Source organism: Nicotiana attenuata, chromosome 1 (assembly GCF_001879085.1).
Source record: "Nicotiana attenuata strain UT chromosome 1, NIATTr2, whole genome shotgun sequence".
In the NCBI taxonomy this organism is placed as follows: domain Eukaryota; kingdom Viridiplantae; phylum Streptophyta; class Magnoliopsida; order Solanales; family Solanaceae; genus Nicotiana; species Nicotiana attenuata.
Genome location: NC_031989.1, coordinates 9357965 through 9376597, shown reverse-complemented (window position 1 = coordinate 9376597; position 18633 = coordinate 9357965). Strand labels below are relative to the sequence as shown.

At 37.1% G+C, this 18633-nt stretch overlaps 2 protein-coding genes across 3 annotated transcripts in view; one reads left to right on the top strand and one right to left on the bottom strand.

Annotated features, from left to right (window-relative positions):
- Nucleotides 363–4260, bottom strand: LOC109236513 (centrin-2-like). 2 transcript variants are annotated; one of them, XM_019402735.1, is made up of 6 exons: nucleotides 3723–4260; nucleotides 2339–2434; nucleotides 2031–2225; nucleotides 1873–1936; nucleotides 1548–1672; nucleotides 363–962 (listed from the first exon to the last, which is right to left on the bottom strand). In XM_019402735.1, exons 1-6 carry the CDS (start codon nucleotides 4098–4100, stop codon nucleotides 891–893), a joined length of 930 nt encoding a protein of 309 aa, XP_019258280.1. In that variant the 5' UTR covers nucleotides 4101–4260; the 3' UTR covers nucleotides 363–890. The 2 variants fall into 2 exon arrangements, with proteins under 2 accessions (XP_019258280.1, XP_019258334.1); XM_019402789.1 differs by having other exon boundaries at nucleotides 1873–1933; nucleotides 3723–4258.
- Nucleotides 7796–18633, top strand: part of LOC109236438 (phosphatidate cytidylyltransferase 4, chloroplastic-like) — a 17254-nt gene continuing 6416 nt past the window's right edge. The window contains exons 1-3 of the mRNA XM_019402647.1: nucleotides 7796–8224; nucleotides 13872–14173; nucleotides 15264–15454. Coding sequence (XP_019258192.1) covers nucleotides 7970–8224; nucleotides 13872–14173; nucleotides 15264–15454 — 748 coding nt within the window. The 5' untranslated portion in view covers nucleotides 7796–7969. The remainder of the gene's footprint in view (nucleotides 8225–13871; nucleotides 14174–15263; nucleotides 15455–18633) is intronic.

Genomic DNA, 18633 nt, shown 5'->3' with positions numbered 1-18633 from the left:
CATTCAAGCTCTACCAGCAGGCAAACTTGAAAACTGTATAGGATGGCTAGCTATTTGAAAAACTGAAAGTTGCACAAAATAAGATTTCTGGTATAGTGCTGCTATGCAAGGATCATTAGTAGTTCATTCTGGTAGGACTGATTGGTATTCTCTAACTTTTCAGTCCCCAGCAAGACTAGACATTCAACCAATGTTAGCTCAAAGCTTGTGAACTTTAGAATTATCATTAGAGGTAAAAATACTGGAGTAAGATTGGTTTGAGTTAAGCAGAGCGGATAGAGGATTCAGACAGCTGACTCAAAGTTTGAGACTGAGATATAGTTCAGTAATTGATTGAGAGAAAGAAGGTGCAACCTGGCAGAACAATGAATAACAAAAATGCATATACAAGAATGAGCAAAGCTCCTCGTTTAATAAGGAAAATAAAGCAAAAATAACTGGTTAAAGTTAATGGAGGATAATATCTCCTATGACCAGAGAGTTAATCTGAGGTCATTGCGTTCCAACATTCAATGGCCGTCTTTTTGAAGAATTTACAACATGTTGGCTGGAAGAATTCAGAATGAAAGCAAAAGGAGAAGATACTATTGATTGTACTAATATCTAAGGTTAAAATAACCCTTCTTTCCTTTCCATTCTAAGCAAAAATCACTATATGGCTTCTCTTCTGAATCCAAGCTCGAAGCCATCATTTGAAGCCCGTTGCAATTGTCAGTTCATCTTGTGCGAGATTCCGAGAACTTCTTTTTTTTCTCAAGTTATCTAACTTTTTTAGCTATAACATTTCCCCTCTCACTAAGGTAGTGACATGAAGTCCAAGCCAGTCATGTCCAATATGACACAAAGTCCTCTATATCTTTAGAAGATTTAAGTACTCTTTGAATACATCATCAAGCAGCATCTTCAGAACCTTTTATCATATTGCATCTGACCACAATCTTGCGAAAATCATCCAGACTCAACTGCGATACACCATTACAACAGGGTAGAAAGGCATGAGAAAAAACAAGAATGATTGACGAACTTAGAAGTATAATACATTATAGGACAGATAGACGTTGACCAAATCATTATTGTCATCATTTTTGTTGTCTTAGTACATATCATTTACGAAATTAATACTATAGCTACAACAAAGAACCAGAAAAAACAACTGTGCAGGTTTTAGTTAGTTTTTCTCCCATTGAAGGTCATGGAAAAGATTGTCAAAAACCTAGCAAAAGAAAACAGGATTAGCCATTTTTTTTTCTTTTCAGTTGCAGATGGGTGATAACCTACCTCCATATAACTAACCAAATCTTTCTAAATACCTAATCTATAAAGCCCAAACACCTTAATGTGCCTCAATGGCTAGTTTATGATTAATTGCTTTGACTTGTCTACATTCAACCCAAGCATGAAAGCAATAAAAATTTAATACTAGTAGAACCAGTACTCCATGATCTCTTCCTCTTTGAATCTTATCCAAAACTTAGGCCTTCACTGAATAGGGAATACTTTTGTAGTTTAGAAACCAAAAAAATTTAAAATTTAAAGGAAACAAGTACCTTTCCATCTCCATTAGAATCAAAGCAATGTATCATCTTTGCCATCTCCTCATCTGACCATGTAAAATCATGGGAAGCTGCCACTCTCCGTAAATCTCTGAGACTTATACTTCCTTTTCCAGCTTCTGTGAGAAAGATACCAACTAATCGGTAGGGCATATACAATCAATCTAGAATAGCAAACAAAGAAATTTGATGCTACAACATGCCGGAAGTACATGCTACATCACATAAAAAAGTTTCAGTATTGTGGACCAAAAACTGTATAATTTATCACTTTCACATGTACAAGATGATAAATCTTAAAATGCAGACTCAGCATTACCATCGAACTGAAAGAAATGCATAATCAAGTCATCCTCAGTCATCTGCACTCGATTTCTTGTCTGCTAAATACAATTGTAAAGTACCCAAGCATAAGGAAGGAGTATGAGAAAGTTTCAGAATTTTCACTGATTTAGTAAAGTAAATAATAAAACGTACCTGTTGTTTTCTCTTCCTTTTCCCAGTAGTATCTCCCTGATTGCAGGAACCTACTTCTTTTTCATTACCGGCCTTTTTGGAAAGAGTTTTTTCGTTACTGGCCTTATGAGCAGAATCTGCATCAGTGACTTGCGTAGGCACTTTATTTGCAAGATTCAGAAAACCTGCAGAATCTTGTAATGACAAGGCAATAGCCTGCATAGACATAAGTTTTACTCAGCCTCCCACATAAGAGTAATGCGGATGTATCTTTCCGTTTTTATATATGTATATGCGTGTCAATAAGACTGAAAAATAGTGAATTTCACCTGCATTAAGGCGTCATCATCGTCCACAAAATCCGTGTCAGTTGGTACCGTAGTGTTAGAAACTCTCTTCTTAGGAGTTTGAGTTTTTTTCTTTGACTGCAAGAAGAGATCCAAGGAAAATTAACAGGATACCAAACTAGAATATTTTGTCTATCCAACTGCAGAAGCATATAAAAAGGATTAAATGCAGGGCAAGCACATTATGATGGCAGCCTTTCCGCACAGACAACTCCACAGCTCAGAATTCGGATGTACTTAGATTCATTAATTTAAAGCAGTTGTATTATGCACATCATTCATGTTGTTTGTCCCAGCTAACAATATTCAGGAACATCAGTTTTCTGATGCTCAACACACGATAACATAAGGGATGCAGCCTGTCTTCATGACAAGTTTCAGAGCTCAGGATGCACATAATAGACTCCTTTGATAGTAGTTGCTTTTTGACATCATCAGTGTAGAATTCACTCATTTAACAAATACCACTAACATAATTCTTCTAAGAGGTTAGATTTCTTAGTTAAGAGTTTCTACTAGACAGTATAAATGGAAAGGTAAAACATTGTTGCTTCATTTACTTTTCTTTTGAAAATGATGTAACATATTTTTATTGTAATCATAAGCATGAAAACTATATCACAAGGCAATCTCCTTCCTGGGACATTTAGCAGTTTCTCTCCCTGGAAGAGCATCCAACATGAAGTCTTAAGGACCACTCGTCAAAAATTAAGCTACAATTCTGAGAGCTCTAAATGTCAACTCTTCAATAGTAAAAGATGAACGTAAAATCACACACTTTCACTTTCTTTCTCTTTTTTTCCTTCCTTTTTTTTGGGGGGGGTTGGGGGAGGGGGGGTTGGGGGGGGGGGCGGTGTTTAACCAATGAAGAGGTGAAACTTTAATTGATCCTTTTTCTTGTATAGGCAANGGAGGGGGGGTTGGGGGGGGGGCTGTTTAACCAATGAAGAGGTGAAAACTTTATGATCCTTTTCTGTATAGGCAATTAACTCAGCATGTAATGCAGCAGCCAAAAATGGCATCCTCTCATAAAAAAAATTTCATCCCAAAACACAGACAAGAAACCATGCAGTTTCCTCTGTAACAACAGACACCTAACAACATGGAAATCTAAATCAAGCCAAAACACTCAATATTCTTATCATAATACAATCAGTGCACCCAAAATGACATAAAGAAGTAAAAGTAAAGCAAAATTCAAAGCACACCAAATTACTTGCTGTATACTGTGCTTTTGCACCTGAAAAATTGTACATTTCACAAAAAGTTACAATCTTTACCAGAAAAGCTAAAATCTTTCAGATGCAAAAACAAATTACCTTAGTCTGATTTTAGTTAATCAACAGAAAAAGTAAAAAGGTTGTACCTTTTTCAATTGGGACTTTGAAACATCATAATCCACATCATTTTGTTCATCTTCTTCGCCTGAAGCACTTGAAAGGTCCTCACTTTGAGCTGGCTCATAATCTTCATCTTCATCAACCACTTTCTTTTTCCCCTTTTTGTCCTTGCCTTTTTTCTGGGGTTTCTGGGAAGAACCCATCAAAGAAGTTGCCATATTATGGAGACCCATAGCCTCCATTCTTGCTTTGTTTTCTTGAATTCTCTTCATTCTTTGTTTCTCATACTCTGTGATTTTCCCGGTACTTTGGGGTTCCATTTCCACCGGGGAGTCCCCTGAGTCCGAGCTTGAGCCTGAGTTTCTCTCTTCTGTTTCTGAGTCTGAAAGATTCGGTTTTGCCATTTCTTGGGTACAATGGAACTTGGGGTTTTGATGGAACTATACAAGGGTTTTCTGTCTTGTAAAACCCGCGATCTTTGTTTCTGTGGGATGGACAGAGGTACAACAGAGAAAGAACCTCTAACCTCCCTTATACTGTTTTCCCAAATTTACTCCTATCGTAGCCAAATTTTCTCGCAATCTTTTACAAATTACCTCTCAATGTAATTTTTAAAAGTTTGTTAATAGTAGGGTAAATTTGACCTCTAATAGTATAACCAACATTATATATAAATAATATCCGAAAGTAACAAATTATATTTGTCCCTTTTCCCTAGCCAATTTACCTTTTACTTTTCACTCTGGCATAACCATTTACACACCATTATAAAATAGAAAATTTTAAAAAAGAAATGCAAATACAAAATGTTGAATAAATTAACAATGAGAGATGGGCATATACAAAATACAAATTAAATGGAGGGAATATTATTTACTACTACATTTCTTTACCATAATTTAACACTTCCTAAAGAAAATCACCTAGTACTTGTAAACTTTCGTAAGGGCATAAACTTTTTAATACATGAGCCTCAATTACAAGTAATTAAACCATGTGAAAAGGTACACATTTGCTCCTAAACTTTGACGAAAAGGGTCACTATTCAAGCAGTAGCACTACAATAAATGGAATTCAAATAATGTCGATTGCACAACGAAATTAATAGCGTCAAAGCTTCACATTAACCTCCTAACGCTAAAACAAATTCATTTAAGAGAAGGAGTAAATGTGGTCGAGGCTGAAGCAAATGCTTAGATGAGAAGAAGTCAGAGCAAAAGTCAAAACAAGAAATTGTATTTTTAAGAGGGAGAGAATTAATCGTCATGGTGATGGTCAATTTAGAGAGATTAAGGATGACGATCAAGAAAAATAGTTGTCAATTTGGACTATTTCACAAAGTTTAAGGGTAAATTTAGATCATACTGCATAGTTCAATGGTGATTTGAGATCTATATTTTTTGAAAAAATTGCGCGGGGCGTCCTATTTGGTCGTCCCCATTTAACCTATACCCATATTTTTAAAATTATTTAACCTATACCCTAATTTTTACAACTTCAGGCGCCTCCTTCTTCCTGCTACCTACCTGTGCGCTCCTTTCTTCCTCCTTTCTTTTCTACTCTTTATTCTGCTCTTCACTACCAAATCATTTGATAGAAGTTTAGTGGAGAATTGTGGAAAGTGTTCTACTGTCAAAGTTATGTTTATGCTGCTGCTTAAACATTCAACAATTTAAGATTCACATGAATACAGAAGGCACAATAGTTTACGATGTTTTTGCTTTTAGAAGATGATGATAAAAATATTGGACAAGGAACTTTTGTAGCTACATTGATACCATGTTGTTATGCTCTTCAGGTTAATAGGGGACTGCACCAACACAGTTCCTTGTACGAGACCATCATTTGCTACTGTCATAGAAATCCTAGAAGAAGTCTCTTTATTATCAGGAAAAGCAGGTTGTCCGCCAAATAAGCTGAAGTTTGTAGACAACTTCAGCAGAAGAAGTTTTTGAAAAAGCTTTGATAAAACTAATGAATTCAGGACAAAATTTTAGCTTATTTTAGTGCTGAAGTTTTTACAAATGAACTAAATAACTTCAGCATCTTCTGCTGAAGTTTTTGAAAAAGCCTTACGACAAAACTATTGAATCCAAGACAAAACTGAAGCTAAAACATGCTGAAGTTCAGCAAATAGAGAACAAAACTTCAGCTAGTAGAATGCTTAAGTTCAGCAATTACAAACAACTTCAGGCCCGTCTACTAGAATGCTGAAGTTTGCGTGATTGCGTTTGCTACTTCAGACCCGTATGCCTGAAGTTTACGCAAAAAGTGGGTACGCTTGCAATTTTTTTTTGGAATTTTTCTTATATATACTATAATAGGAACTTATTTATCTATTTTCTCTCAATTTTGTAGTTTTTAAAAAGTATCTAGGTTATTGTATACATTCCCTATTAAAAGACTTCTAACCCATTATTAATGCCTTCAATTAAGGGATTCAATTATATTTTTTCCCTTTTTTCTCTCATCTCCTCTCTCCCGCCTCTTCTACCAGATCTGAAAGCAAATTCTTCTTCAAATATTATTTTACCAAATTCTTCTTCCAATTTTTCAAAAATCTAATATAAGATTTTTGCTATTGGTACAAGAATCCACAAGAGAAAATACAAATGGACGAATGCAGTTTAGAAGCAAATATGAAGCCGTAATCGCTATTGAAATGGAAACAAATAAATCCACACCAAAGAAATGCTTATTTTGTGTACGGTGATATTTTCTAAAAAAGTAAACCTTATACAATATATATACAATTATCATACATTTATTATACAATTTGAAAATAATTTCGATACAGTTCTGATATAAATTTGATATAATTATGAACTTCTTCCTTTTCAAGTTTCAATATGAAATTCCACCTAAAACCAGCAACAAACTCCATAAAAAACAGCACAAAACCACCAATAACCATAATTTTTATTTTCAGATTAAAAATCGAGGAGAAAGAACAAATCATATACAAAAAACATACAAACCAATAAAAATTTGATACAATTTTGATACACATATTTTATTAAACTTGTATTAATATTCTATCAGGTATTATTGATGCATCAGATACAACTATAATACAATTCTATATAGTCCTCAAAGAATTTTAATGCAATTGTGATACAATTACCATACAATCCTAATTCAATTCTTAACTACTACTACTACTACTACCAACTCTAAACTTGACCAAATTCCCTCAAAATTGAGATATAAACTCCAAAGTATATTCTCAATCGTTTGGAAGAAAACTCAATCCAAACAAATCACAAATTCATAAAATTCGAATATTGATACAATTGTGATACAATTAGTATACAATCGTGATACAATTCTAAAACAACTTCTTCTTCGAGTTTCAATCTGAAAACTTTAACTAAAAACAACTTTGAACTTAACCAATCTCCCTTAAAATTAAAATATAAACTTCAAGGTATATTTTTAGTCATTTACAAGAACACTCAATCCAAACAACTCACAAATTCTTAAAATCTGAATATTGAATTCAAAGCTTCGAAACTTTTTAATGACTGTTAATAAAGCACCTTTCATGCTGCAATTTTAGAGATAATGTTGATATATTGTATGAAGTGGGAGAGGTTTGGGTTGATTTATATGAAAGAGAAAGGAATATTTTGAAATCTTTTTTTAAAATGTGTTGAAAATGTGATTGTAGGGGTTTTCTATAATTGATAACGTGAGAGTGAGAAGGGGAGGGGGGAGGGGGCAATGTGGGAGGGGGACTATATCAGTTACATGCTAAATTTAAGGGATGCTCTTTTTTAAGGTTTTGTATATAAGTAGTAAATATAGATAGAGAATGTAATTTTTAAGGAAGTGGTAAATAAGTTTCTCTAATAGTATAGCTAGGTAAATATTGCAAAGCGGATATAAATTAAAACGTGACTCGAAAAGTGGGTATAGATGTAAATCCCCCCATATTTTTTTTCTAAAAAGGCCCACGTATTAAATTTTTTTTTAGACAATTTCCCAAAATTCATGAGCAAAATTGAACATTTTCCATATTAAAAAAATGAGGAAGCAAAAACCGCTAAAAACAAAAAGGTGTTGCTAATTCCTATGTAAGTAGCGGTGCTCAAATACCAACCCATCCCGTCTTTTATCACTTACTACTCATTGTACGCATATCCTCTTCCTCATTACATTCTCTCTCCACTTACCATTCAAACAAATGGCGAATCTTGATTTCATCCTTCAAACAGGCTTCTAAATAAAGCTTAATACAACTCCATATCATCAATACCCTCAATTTCATATAATGGCTTCTTCTTGTATAGATTTTGATAGATTCAAGCTGCTTCCTCTTTCCCTCACTTCCCTCTCCAATTCCCATTCTCCTTCTACCTCATCCAGAACCTTAATTTTGACCCGACCCAGATGCTCAATTCCAAGAATTGGGCTTTTTCTTTATGGGTCCAGACTTAGGAGAGAGGTTTCGGGTATCATACCCAGAACCATTTTCTTGAAACATCCTCGAATTATCACTGCCGTTGCTCGTGCTGAACCCAATGAGGTAACTATTAGTCCTTGTTAGTTTGGCTTGAGAGTTTTATAAATTTTATTTTTGATTGTTAGAAGAAAATGTCTGCAAAATCATGATAGTAATTATTTAAGTTGAATATAAGATGAAACAGGATCCCTACTTCTCATTTGATGATAATGAGTGGTTCAGCTTTAACAAACGCTTTATTACTAAGTTAACTGTTGCATCAACCAATGGGTGTGTGTGGCTGTTTGATCTAATTAGTCACATTTGGGAGTTATATAAGCGTTTTTTTCTTCTTATCTTGGTTTGATCTTGTGGGGTCCATCCCCATAATAATAAAAAAAAAGAAAAGAAAAAAAGAAGAAGATGAAGTTAGATTCCAAATCTCCGAATCGGTTTTGCCAAACAATTTGCAAGAATGCAAATTGGCAAGTTGCAATTCAAATTGCAAATGAACCAATGTTCCTGATTGGTCAAGTGGGCGGCAACTTCACCCTATAAAAGGAGGCTCTCGGCTTCTTCATTTAATACACACAGAAAGAAAAGCAACGCAGTAGTTGCTAAGAGTATTTCTCAGACATTGTGAGAAATATAGACTGCGCAGGGAGAATGGAGAGTGTGAGCGATATTGTAGTGAGGTGGAAATCTTAAAAGAGGGTTATTTCTTTTGAGTGTATAGTGGTCCCTGGAGTATTTTACTCGGACTACTGGGTGTAAAATTCCTCATTATAGTGGATTACTTTGCTCCTCTCGGGCTCGTGGTTTTTTCCCTTATTCAGAAGGGTTTTCCACGTTAAAAATCTTTGTGTCCTTGTTGTTCTTTTTTTATTCTTGTTGATTACCGTATCTCTGTACTATATTATTATTCCGCTGTTATTACCGTTAATATTATTTCTGTGGGGGGATTATTCCCAACAACTGGTATCAGAGCGTAGTTCTGCTCGTTCACAGAAATATTATTCACTGTCGATAGTACTATACTAAGTGAAAAACAAAAATGTCGGGAGTAAAGTACGAGGTAGCAAAGTTTAACGGAGATAGCGGTTTCTCAACATGGCAAAGAAGGATGAGGGATCCGCTCATTCAATAGGGATTACACAAGGTACTAGATGCTGATGCCAAAAAGCCTGATACCATGAAAGCTGAGGATTGGGCTGACTTGGATAAAAAGACTGCTAGTGCAATCAGGTTGCACTTATCAGATGATGTGGTAAATAACATCATTGATGAAGACACCGCATGTGGTATTTGGACAAGGTTGGAAAGCCTATACATGTCCAAAACGCTGACAAATAAATTGTACCTGAAGAAGCAGTTATACGCCCTACACATGGGTGAAGGTATGAATTTTTTGTCACATTTAAATGTGTTTAACGGACTAATCACACAGCTTGCCAACCTCGGAGTGAAAATCGAGGAAGAAGATAAGGCCATTTTGCTGTTGAACTTGTTGCCATCTTCGTACGATAATTCGGCAACAACCATCCTGCACGGTAAGACTACCATTGAGTTGAAAGACGTCACATCGGCTCTTCTACTCAATGAGAAGATGAGAAAGAAGCCTGAAAATCAAGGACATGCTCTCATCACAGAAGGTAGAGGCAGGAGTTATCAAAGGAGTTCAAGCAATTATGGTAGATCTGGAGCTCGTGGGAAATCCAGGAACCGATCCAAGTCAAAAGCCAGAAATTGCTACAATTGCGATCAACCAGGTCACTTCAAAAGAGACTGCCCAAATCTAAGGAAGGGCAAAGGTGAAAGCAGTGGCCAGAAGAATGACGACAACACAACCGCCATGGTGCAAAATAATGATAATGTTGTTCTCTCCATAAATGACGAAGAGGAATGCATGCACTTGGCAGGTCCAGAGTCGGAATGGGTGGTTGACACATCGTCATCTTACCCCACACCGGTAAGAGATTTTTTTTGCAGATATGTAGCAGGTGATTTCGACACTGTGAGAATGGGTCACACAAGTTACTCAAAGATTGCGGGGATTGGTGACATTTGTATCAAGACAAATGTCGGATGCACATTGGTTCTAAAGCACGTGCAGCATGTACCTGATTTGCGGATGAACTTGATCTCGGGAATTGCTTTGGACCGAGATGGGTATGAGAACTATTTTGCAAATCAAAAGTCGAGACTCACCAAGGGATTATTGGTGATTGCAAAGGGAGTTGCTCGTGGCACGTTGTACAAGACAAATGCAGAAATATGCCGAGGTGAATTGAACGCGGCACAAGATGAGATTTCTGCAGATATGTGGCACAAAAGAATGGGTTATATGAGCGAGAAGGGATTGCAGATTCTTGCTGGGAAATCACTCATCTCTTTTGCCAAAGGTACAATAGTAAAACCTTGTGACTACTGTTTATTTGGTAAGCAGCATAGAGTCTCATTTCAGACATCATCTGGAAGAAAATTGAATATACTTAGATTTAGTATATTCTGATGTTTGTAGTCCAATGGAAATTGAATCAATGGGCGGTAACAAATATTTTGTTACTTTTATTGATGATGCTTCACGTAAATTGTGGGTTTATATCTTGAAAACCAAAGATCAGGTGTTTCAAGTTTTCTTCATGCTCTGGTAGAAAGGGAGACGGGTCGAAAGCTAAAGCATCTCCGAAGTGACAATGGAGGTGAGTACACTTCAAGGGAATTGGAAGATCATGGGATCAGACATGAAAAGATAGTTCCGGGAACTCCACAACACAATGGCGCAGTTGAGAGGATGAACCGCACCATTGTTGAGAGGGTGAGAAGCATGCTCAGAATGGCTAAACTGCCTAAGTCATTCTGGGGTGAAGCAGTTCGGACAACCTGTTACCTGATCAATAGGTGTCCATCAGTTCCATTGGAGTTTGACATCCCAGAGAGAGTTTGGACCAACAAGGAGATGTCCTACTCACATCTGAAGGTGTGCAAACATCTGAAGGTGTTCGGTTGCAGAGTTTTTGCACATGTACCAAAGGAGCAGAGAACAAAGTTGGATGATAAATCCGTTCCCTGCATATTCATCGGATATGGAGATGAAGAGTTCGGGTACAGATTGTGGGATCCAGTAAAGAAAAGGTCATCAAAAGCAGAGATGTAATCTTCCGAGAAAGTGAAGTTGGAGCTGTAGATGATCAGTTAGAGAAGGCCAAGAATGGTATAATCCCTAACCTTTTTACTATTCCTTCTACTTTTAACAATCCCACAAGTGCAGAAAGTAGGGTCGACGAGGTTGCCGAGCAGGGGGAGAAACCTGGTGAGGTTATTGAGCAGGGGGAGCAACTTGATGATGATGTCGAGCAAGTGGAGCACCCCACTCAGAGGAGAAGAACAACCTCAACCCCTGAGGAGATCGGAAAGGCCAAGGGTAGAGTAATGCAGGTACCCTTCCACAGAGTACGTCCTCATCAGTGATGAGGGGGAGCCAGAAAGCCTTAAGGAGGTGTTGTCCCATCCAGAAAAGAACCAGTGGATGAAAGCCATGCAAGAAGAGATGGAATCTCTACAGAAAAATGGCACGTACAAGCTGGTTGAACTTCCAAAGGGTAAAAGACCACTCAAATGCAAGTGGGTCTTTAAACTCAAGAAAGATGGAAATGGCAAGCTGGTCAGATACAAAGCTCAATTGGTCGTTAAAGGCTTCGAACAGAAGAAAGGTATTGCTTTTGATGAAATTTTCTCACCTGTTGTCAAAATGACTTATATTCGTACAATCTTGAGCTTAGCAGCTAGCCTAGATCTTGAAGTGGAGCAGTTGGATGTGAAAACTGCATTTCTTCATGGAGATTTAGAAGAGGAGATTTATTTGGAGCAGCCAGAAGGATTTGAAGTAGCTGGAATGAAACACATGGTGTGCAAATTGAATAAGAGTCTTTATCGGTTGAAGCAGGCACCAAGTATACGAAGTTTGGCTCATTCATGAAAAGTCAAACATACATAAAGACCTATTCCGATCCATGTGTATACTTCAAAAGATTTTCTGATAAAAATTTTATTATATTTTTGTTGTATGTGGATGACATGTTGATTGTAGGACAAGACAAGAAGCTGATTGCAAAGTTGAAGAAAGATTTGTCCAAGTCATTTAATGACTTGGGTCCAACACAACAAATTCTGGGATTGAAGATTGTTCGAGAGCGAACAAGCAGAAAGTTGTGGCTGTCTTAGGAGAAGTACATTGAACGTGTACTAGAACGCTTCAACATGAAGAATGCTAAGCCAGTCAACACACTCTTACTAGTCATCTGAAGTTGAGCAAGAAGATGTGTCCTACAACAATGGAGGAAAAGGAGAGCATGACCAAAGTTACTTATTCTTTTGCCGTCGGAAGTTTGATGTATGCAATGGTATGCACTAGACCTGATATTGCTCACGCAGTTGGTGTTGTCAGCAGGTTTCTTGAAAATACTGGAAAAGAACACTGGGAAGCAGTCAAGTGGATACTCAGGTACCTGATAGGTACCGCAAGAGATTGTTTGTGCTTTGGAGGATCTGATCCAGTCTTGAAAGGCTATAAAGATGCAGATATGGCAGGTGACAATGATAACAGAAAATCCACTACTGGATATTTGTTTACATTTTCAGGGGGAGCTATATCATGACAGTCGAGGTTGCAGAAGTGTGTCGCACTCTCTACAACTGAAGCGGAGCACATTGCCGCTACAGAAGCTGGCAAGGAGATGATATGGCTGAAACGGTTCCTTCAAGAGCTTGGCTTGCAGCTGAAGGAGTATGTTGTCTATTGTGACAGTCAAAGTGCAATAGACTTGAGCAAGAACTCCATGTACCATGCAAGAACCAAACATATCGATGTAAGATATCATTGGATCCGAGAAAAGGTAGGGAGTGAATCTCTGCAAGTCCTGAAGATCTCCACAAGTGAGAATGCTGCAGACCAAGGTGGTACCAAGAGACAAGTTCGAGTTGTGCAAAGAACTTATCGGCATGCACTCAAGTTAGAAGTCCAGTGTTACCTCCTTTCGGTGAATGGGTTAGGAGGGGGAGATTGTGGGGTCCATCCCCATAATAATAAAGAAAAAGAAAAGAAAAAAAGAAGAAGATGAAGTTAGATTCCAAATCTCCGAACCGGTTTTGCCAAACAATTTGCAAGAATGCAAATTGGCAAGTTGCAATTCAAATTGCAAATGAACCAATGCTCCTTATTGGTCAAGTGGGCGGCAACTTCACCCTATAAAAGGAGGCTCTCGGCTTCTTCATTTAATACACACAGAAAGAAAAGCAATGCAGTAGTTGCAGAGAGTATTTCTCAAACATTGTGAGAAATATAGATTGTGTAGGGAGAATAGAGAGTGTGAGCGATATTGTAGTGAGGTGGAAATCTTAAAAGAGGGTTATTTCTTTTGAGTGTATAGTGGTCCCTGGAGTATTTTACTCGGACTATTGAGTGTAAAATTCCTCATTATAGTGGATTACTTTGCTCCTCTCGGGCTCGTGGTTTTTTCCCTTATTCAGAAGGTTTTCCACGTTAAAAATCTTTGTGTCCTTGTTGTTCTTTTTTTATTCTTGTTGATTACCGTATCTCGGTACTACATTATTATTCCGCTGTTATTACCGTTAATATTATTTCTGTGGGAGGATTATTCCCAACAGATCTATGCATGTCATGGTCAAAGTAGATAATTGAATTGGAATCACTGAGATAATTATGTTGTAGGAAGTCAACAAAGGCAACAGTACAACGGCGAGGGAAATTCCCACTTCTGAACTTAAGCAGAAAAATAGTCAACTGAAGAAAAGGGTAGTCTTTGGACTTGGTATAGGTATTTCTGTCGGAGGTGTGGTATTGGCTGGAGGATGGGTTTTCACTGTTGCCCTTGCTGCAGCTGTTTTTATGGGTGCACGAGAGTACTTTGAGCTGGTTAGGAGTCGTGGAATTGCTGATGGAATGACTCCTCCTCCTCGATACATATCAAGAGTTTGCTCTGTAATCTGTGCTCTCATGCCTGTACTCACACTGTAAGTGTCATCATCTACCTTTTCAACTTTCATTCTGTATTAAGGAAACATACTTCTGATTTTCTGTTAAACCACCTTAGTCCTCAGAAGACACCGTGCCATTAATCCCATGCCACAGGTATTTAGGAATTGGAACAATAACAGCAAGACCTTATCAAAAAAAACAATAACAGCAAGATTTCATGCCTGCATCATCTATTGTACGTTGATGGATCAATGTAACGCTTTAAACAAAATGGATATATGCATGGACAGAAAATATTTTTGACGTTTACTTCATGATATCATTCAATATTCGTGACCTTTGCTCATTAAGATAAATAGATTATTTATTTGCTGTCGCACTGACCCTCACCAGAATTATCAGCGGAAAGACTTTGATTTATACAAAATGTGAACCGTGCATTCCATTGGGAAGACCTGCATAACTGTGACTGTATTTCTCAGCCTTTTAGAAAATTAGGCCAATAACGCTAGAAAATGATGACTTGATCCGTCATTCATTTGTGCATTGAACGTCAGATACCTGTGCTAGCCAACATTGTGTGTAACCTCTTGTCTTCTTTTCTATTCTTTTCGGACTCCAATACTTTGAAGAATTATGACCCATTTTGTGCATCTCAATTTAAACCGGGAACCTGCCACATGATTAAACCCTTTTGTTGTGGTTGAACTTGCTTGTTTAGACAGTCCCATGTCTTTGCTTTATCCTTTAGGTTAGAAACGGCAAAATTTATCACTTCAAGAAGAGTTAATGGGACAAATTTTTTACAGAGCTATGAATGTCATCTTGAAGGTCTTCTCTTTACTTGGATTAACAGCAACCTGAAGACACTGATACTTTTATCATGCTTCCCCTATGGTCAGACCCTATGTATGATTTTCGTCTACAATTAGGCTTTGTTCTTCCCCAGTAAATGGACAGTGGTTTCAATCTATAGTACCTTGATAATCATGCTTGAGGCCAGCATACAATATCTTAGAGTTGTTTTAGTTGTTATTTCTTTCTTGTCGTTTATGATTTATTTATTTTCTGGAATTTGTTAATTTGAAGGTTTTCTAATTGATTACTCTTCGAATTTTTTGTCAGATATTTAGGTCAGATTGATGTTTCTGTTACCTCTGCGGCTTTTGTTGTTGCAATGGCACTGTTGATGCAAAGGGGAATTCCTCGTTTTGCTCAACTTACTAGTGCCATGTTTGGGCTCTTTTATTGTGGCTATCTCCCTTGTTTCTGGGTTAAGTTGAGATGCGGTTTGGCAGTACCTGCTCTGAACACTAGTAAGAACTGATGCCCTTTGTTCTGATTGTTTAGAAATAAAAAAGTATATACATATGGGCTAGCCCCCAGGGCTTTGGTCTAGTGTATTAATGCAGCGCGTGACGTGTGGGTTAGGCACTCGTCATGGGTTTGAAACCTGCTGTAGACAAAAGTGTGGCATTTAAGTGGAGAAGGGTAGAGGGTAGACCCATTATCGATTGAGTTTCAGACCATGTGACAGTGTCCCTCGAGTATTTCTCGGTTATTTAAAGAAGTGTATGTGTATATATGTACACAGACACACACGTTTATCATGATCTGGATTCAAGTTACTCATCAATGTGCTCCAGTGAAACACTGACATGTGTTGGACATGCACGCAAGTTTGTACTTTTGAAATTCCAGACATGATATCTCTTCTATAAAACATAAAATTCCTTAATCCCATTTTCATAATCCATTGTTTGCGTCATGTTCTCTCAAGTAACCCTCAAATGGTCAGACGAAGGACAAAGATTGTCTTCCTTTTTTAAGTACTCAGTTATTTAGGCGTCCAGAATTAAATTTCTGAAGTTATGAAGAAAAACTAGATCAAGTAGAAATATTGAAGAAAAATTGTTGGCAGGATCTTAAGAATCCATAAACTAATGGAGTATGTTTTCTTATGTCTTTTGAAGTAGTCGCTATAACTACGTTGTTCTTTTGTTGTTGAAAAAAATATGTACTATAATCTTGTGTTAGCTACGTGTGTGTCTCCTTTAATTATGATATTTGTATCTGTGTTCCAACAATTGGAGCCTCTCTGCCCTTCTAGCGTAAGGGTAAGGCTGTGTACATCTTACCCTCCCAGAACCACTTGTGGGAAGTCACTGGGTTTTTTGTTGTTGTTGTTGTGTCCAACAGGAAATTAATGTTGGTCAAGGCGCTACTTAGGTGCTTTTCATGGTCTTCAGTGGGCTATATTTTGGGTATAGCTTTTATATTTCAGCATCCCAATCGCCCCCAATCATTCCCTATTAGGATGATAATCAGGTTATGAGCTTCATTGCTCATTCTCAATTCATGGTCTTTGATGATATTCATGCCGATAGAAAAGTAGAGAACCTAAACTGCTAGAGAACCTAAATCATTGAATACTAGAACGAGACAGCCATAAGACATTGGATAGTGAGAATTTATATAGCGACCCCCAGTAGCTGGGATTGAGGGATGTTTGTTGTTGTTGTTACCTTTAGGCTAGTACATTGAACTAATTCATAATTATGGACATTAATGTAGTTCTTTACAAAGGAATCTATAGTACCCCGGAATATGGATACTGAATCATAGGAATGCTTTATTTGTGCCACATTTACAGTCTGGCACCGACACTAGTGGGACAGCCCTTACGTATGGTGTCCAACGACAACTCAAAGTTGCAGTCTTGTATATAATCTTTTTAATTCATACGCAGTTATTACCTATTTGAGACACGAATCACCCTATTGCGCATACAGGAGTTCACTCACAGGAGTTCACACACAGGAGTTCTCCCAAGATTTTGCTGTTTCCAGAATTGTTCTCTTCGGATACATAATATCTATTCTGAGAAAGAACATTTAAGGTTCTATATGTCCTTTATTACTAGCTTTTTGGTGTTTCCAGATAGTGGTTTTAAGCTAGAGAAGTTATTTTAACTTCTTGCAAGAAGATGTTATCAAAAGAAATGTTAACAAAAACTTTTTGCAAGAGTAGTCTCCAATCTAATGTTACATCCTTACTTTGTATGTGAAATGAATTAATTTTACTGCATAAAGAAAGATAAGTTTATTGTTTTCTTCTTAATTTTAGAAGGAAAAAAACACTAATGACTAAACTATTCTTAATTTTAGAAGGAAAAAAACACTAATGACTAAACTAATTTTAAAACTCTTTTAGTCGATAAGGCACAAATTGGAAAGAGTGGAAGAGATTGCCACTAGAGTTAAACACTTAAAATTGTGTTTTATTTTGGAAGTACTTGAATTATTTTGCCTTATTAGTGAACCATTAAAACTCTGCCCATTTCAAAAGCTTACTTCTCACTTTTCCTTTTTGAGTTGTCCCCAAATAGTGTCTAGTTTACCTGTTTGTTGTCCCAAGATAATGTACACGTCAAGTATTTCCCTTCACCTTAACAAAAAAAGATTTCTTTCGGCATATTTCTACGGCTAATGGATATGTAATACATTCTAACTCTTGTCCAATTTTTCATTATCGTACTTAAAAATACAAAAACCTCACGTGGAAGTCATAACCCCAAATGGTTAGCTAGAGAAAAGGTCCTCCTTCCACAAAACCATNTAGTTGCAGAGAGTATTTCTCAAACATTGTGAGAAATATAGATTGTGTAGGGAGAATAGAGAGTGTGAGCGATATTGTAGTGAGGTGGAAATCTTAAAAGAGGGTTATTTCTTTTGAGTGTATAGTGGTCCCTGGAGTATTTTACTCGGACTATTGAGTGTAAAATTCCTCATTATAGTGGATTACTTTGCTCCTCTCGGGCTCGTGGTTTTTTCCCTTATTCAGAAGGTTTTCCACGTTAAAAATCTTTGTGTCCTTGTTGTTCTTTTTTTATTCTTGTTGATTACCGTATCTCGGTACTACATTATTATTCCGCTGTTATTACCGTTAATATTATTTCTGTGGGAGGATTATTCCCAACAGATCTATGCATGTCATGGTCAAAGTAGATAATTGAATTGGAATCACTGAGATAATTATGTTGTAGGAAGTCAACAAAGGCAACAGTACAACGGCGAGGGAAATTCCCACTTCTGAACTTAAGCAGAAAAATAGTCAACTGAAGAAAAGGGTAGTCTTTGGACTTGGTATAGGTATTTCTGTCGGAGGTGTGGTATTGGCTGGAGGATGGGTTTTCACTGTTGCCCTTGCTGCAGCTGTTTTTATGGGTGCACGAGAGTACTTTGAGCTGGTTAGGAGTCGTGGAATTGCTGATGGAATGACTCCTCCTCCTCGATACATATCAAGAGTTTGCTCTGTAATCTGTGCTCTCATGCCTGTACTCACACTGTAAGTGTCATCATCTACCTTTTCAACTTTCATTCTGTATTAAGGAAACATACTTCTGATTTTCTGTTAAACCACCTTAGTCCTCAGAAGACCACCGTTGCCATTAATCCCGATGCCACAGGTATTTAGGAATTGGAACATAACAGCA

What these genes read in the sequence shown, in the direction of transcription:
- LOC109236513 (XM_019402735.1), bottom strand. Translation starts at nt 4,100, where the DNA reads ATGGCAAAACCGAATCTTTCAGACTCAGAAACAGAAGAGAGAAACTCA. An exon ending in ATGATGACGCCTTAATGCAG is followed by an intron (nt 2,226 to 2,338) that starts GTGAAATTCACT and finishes ATGTCTATGCAG; the next exon opens with GCTATTGCCTTGTCATTACA. An exon ending in ATTCTAATGGAGATGGAAAG is followed by an intron (nt 963 to 1,547) that starts GTACTTGTTTCC and finishes GGTGTATCGCAG; the next exon opens with TTGAGTCTGGATGATTTTCG.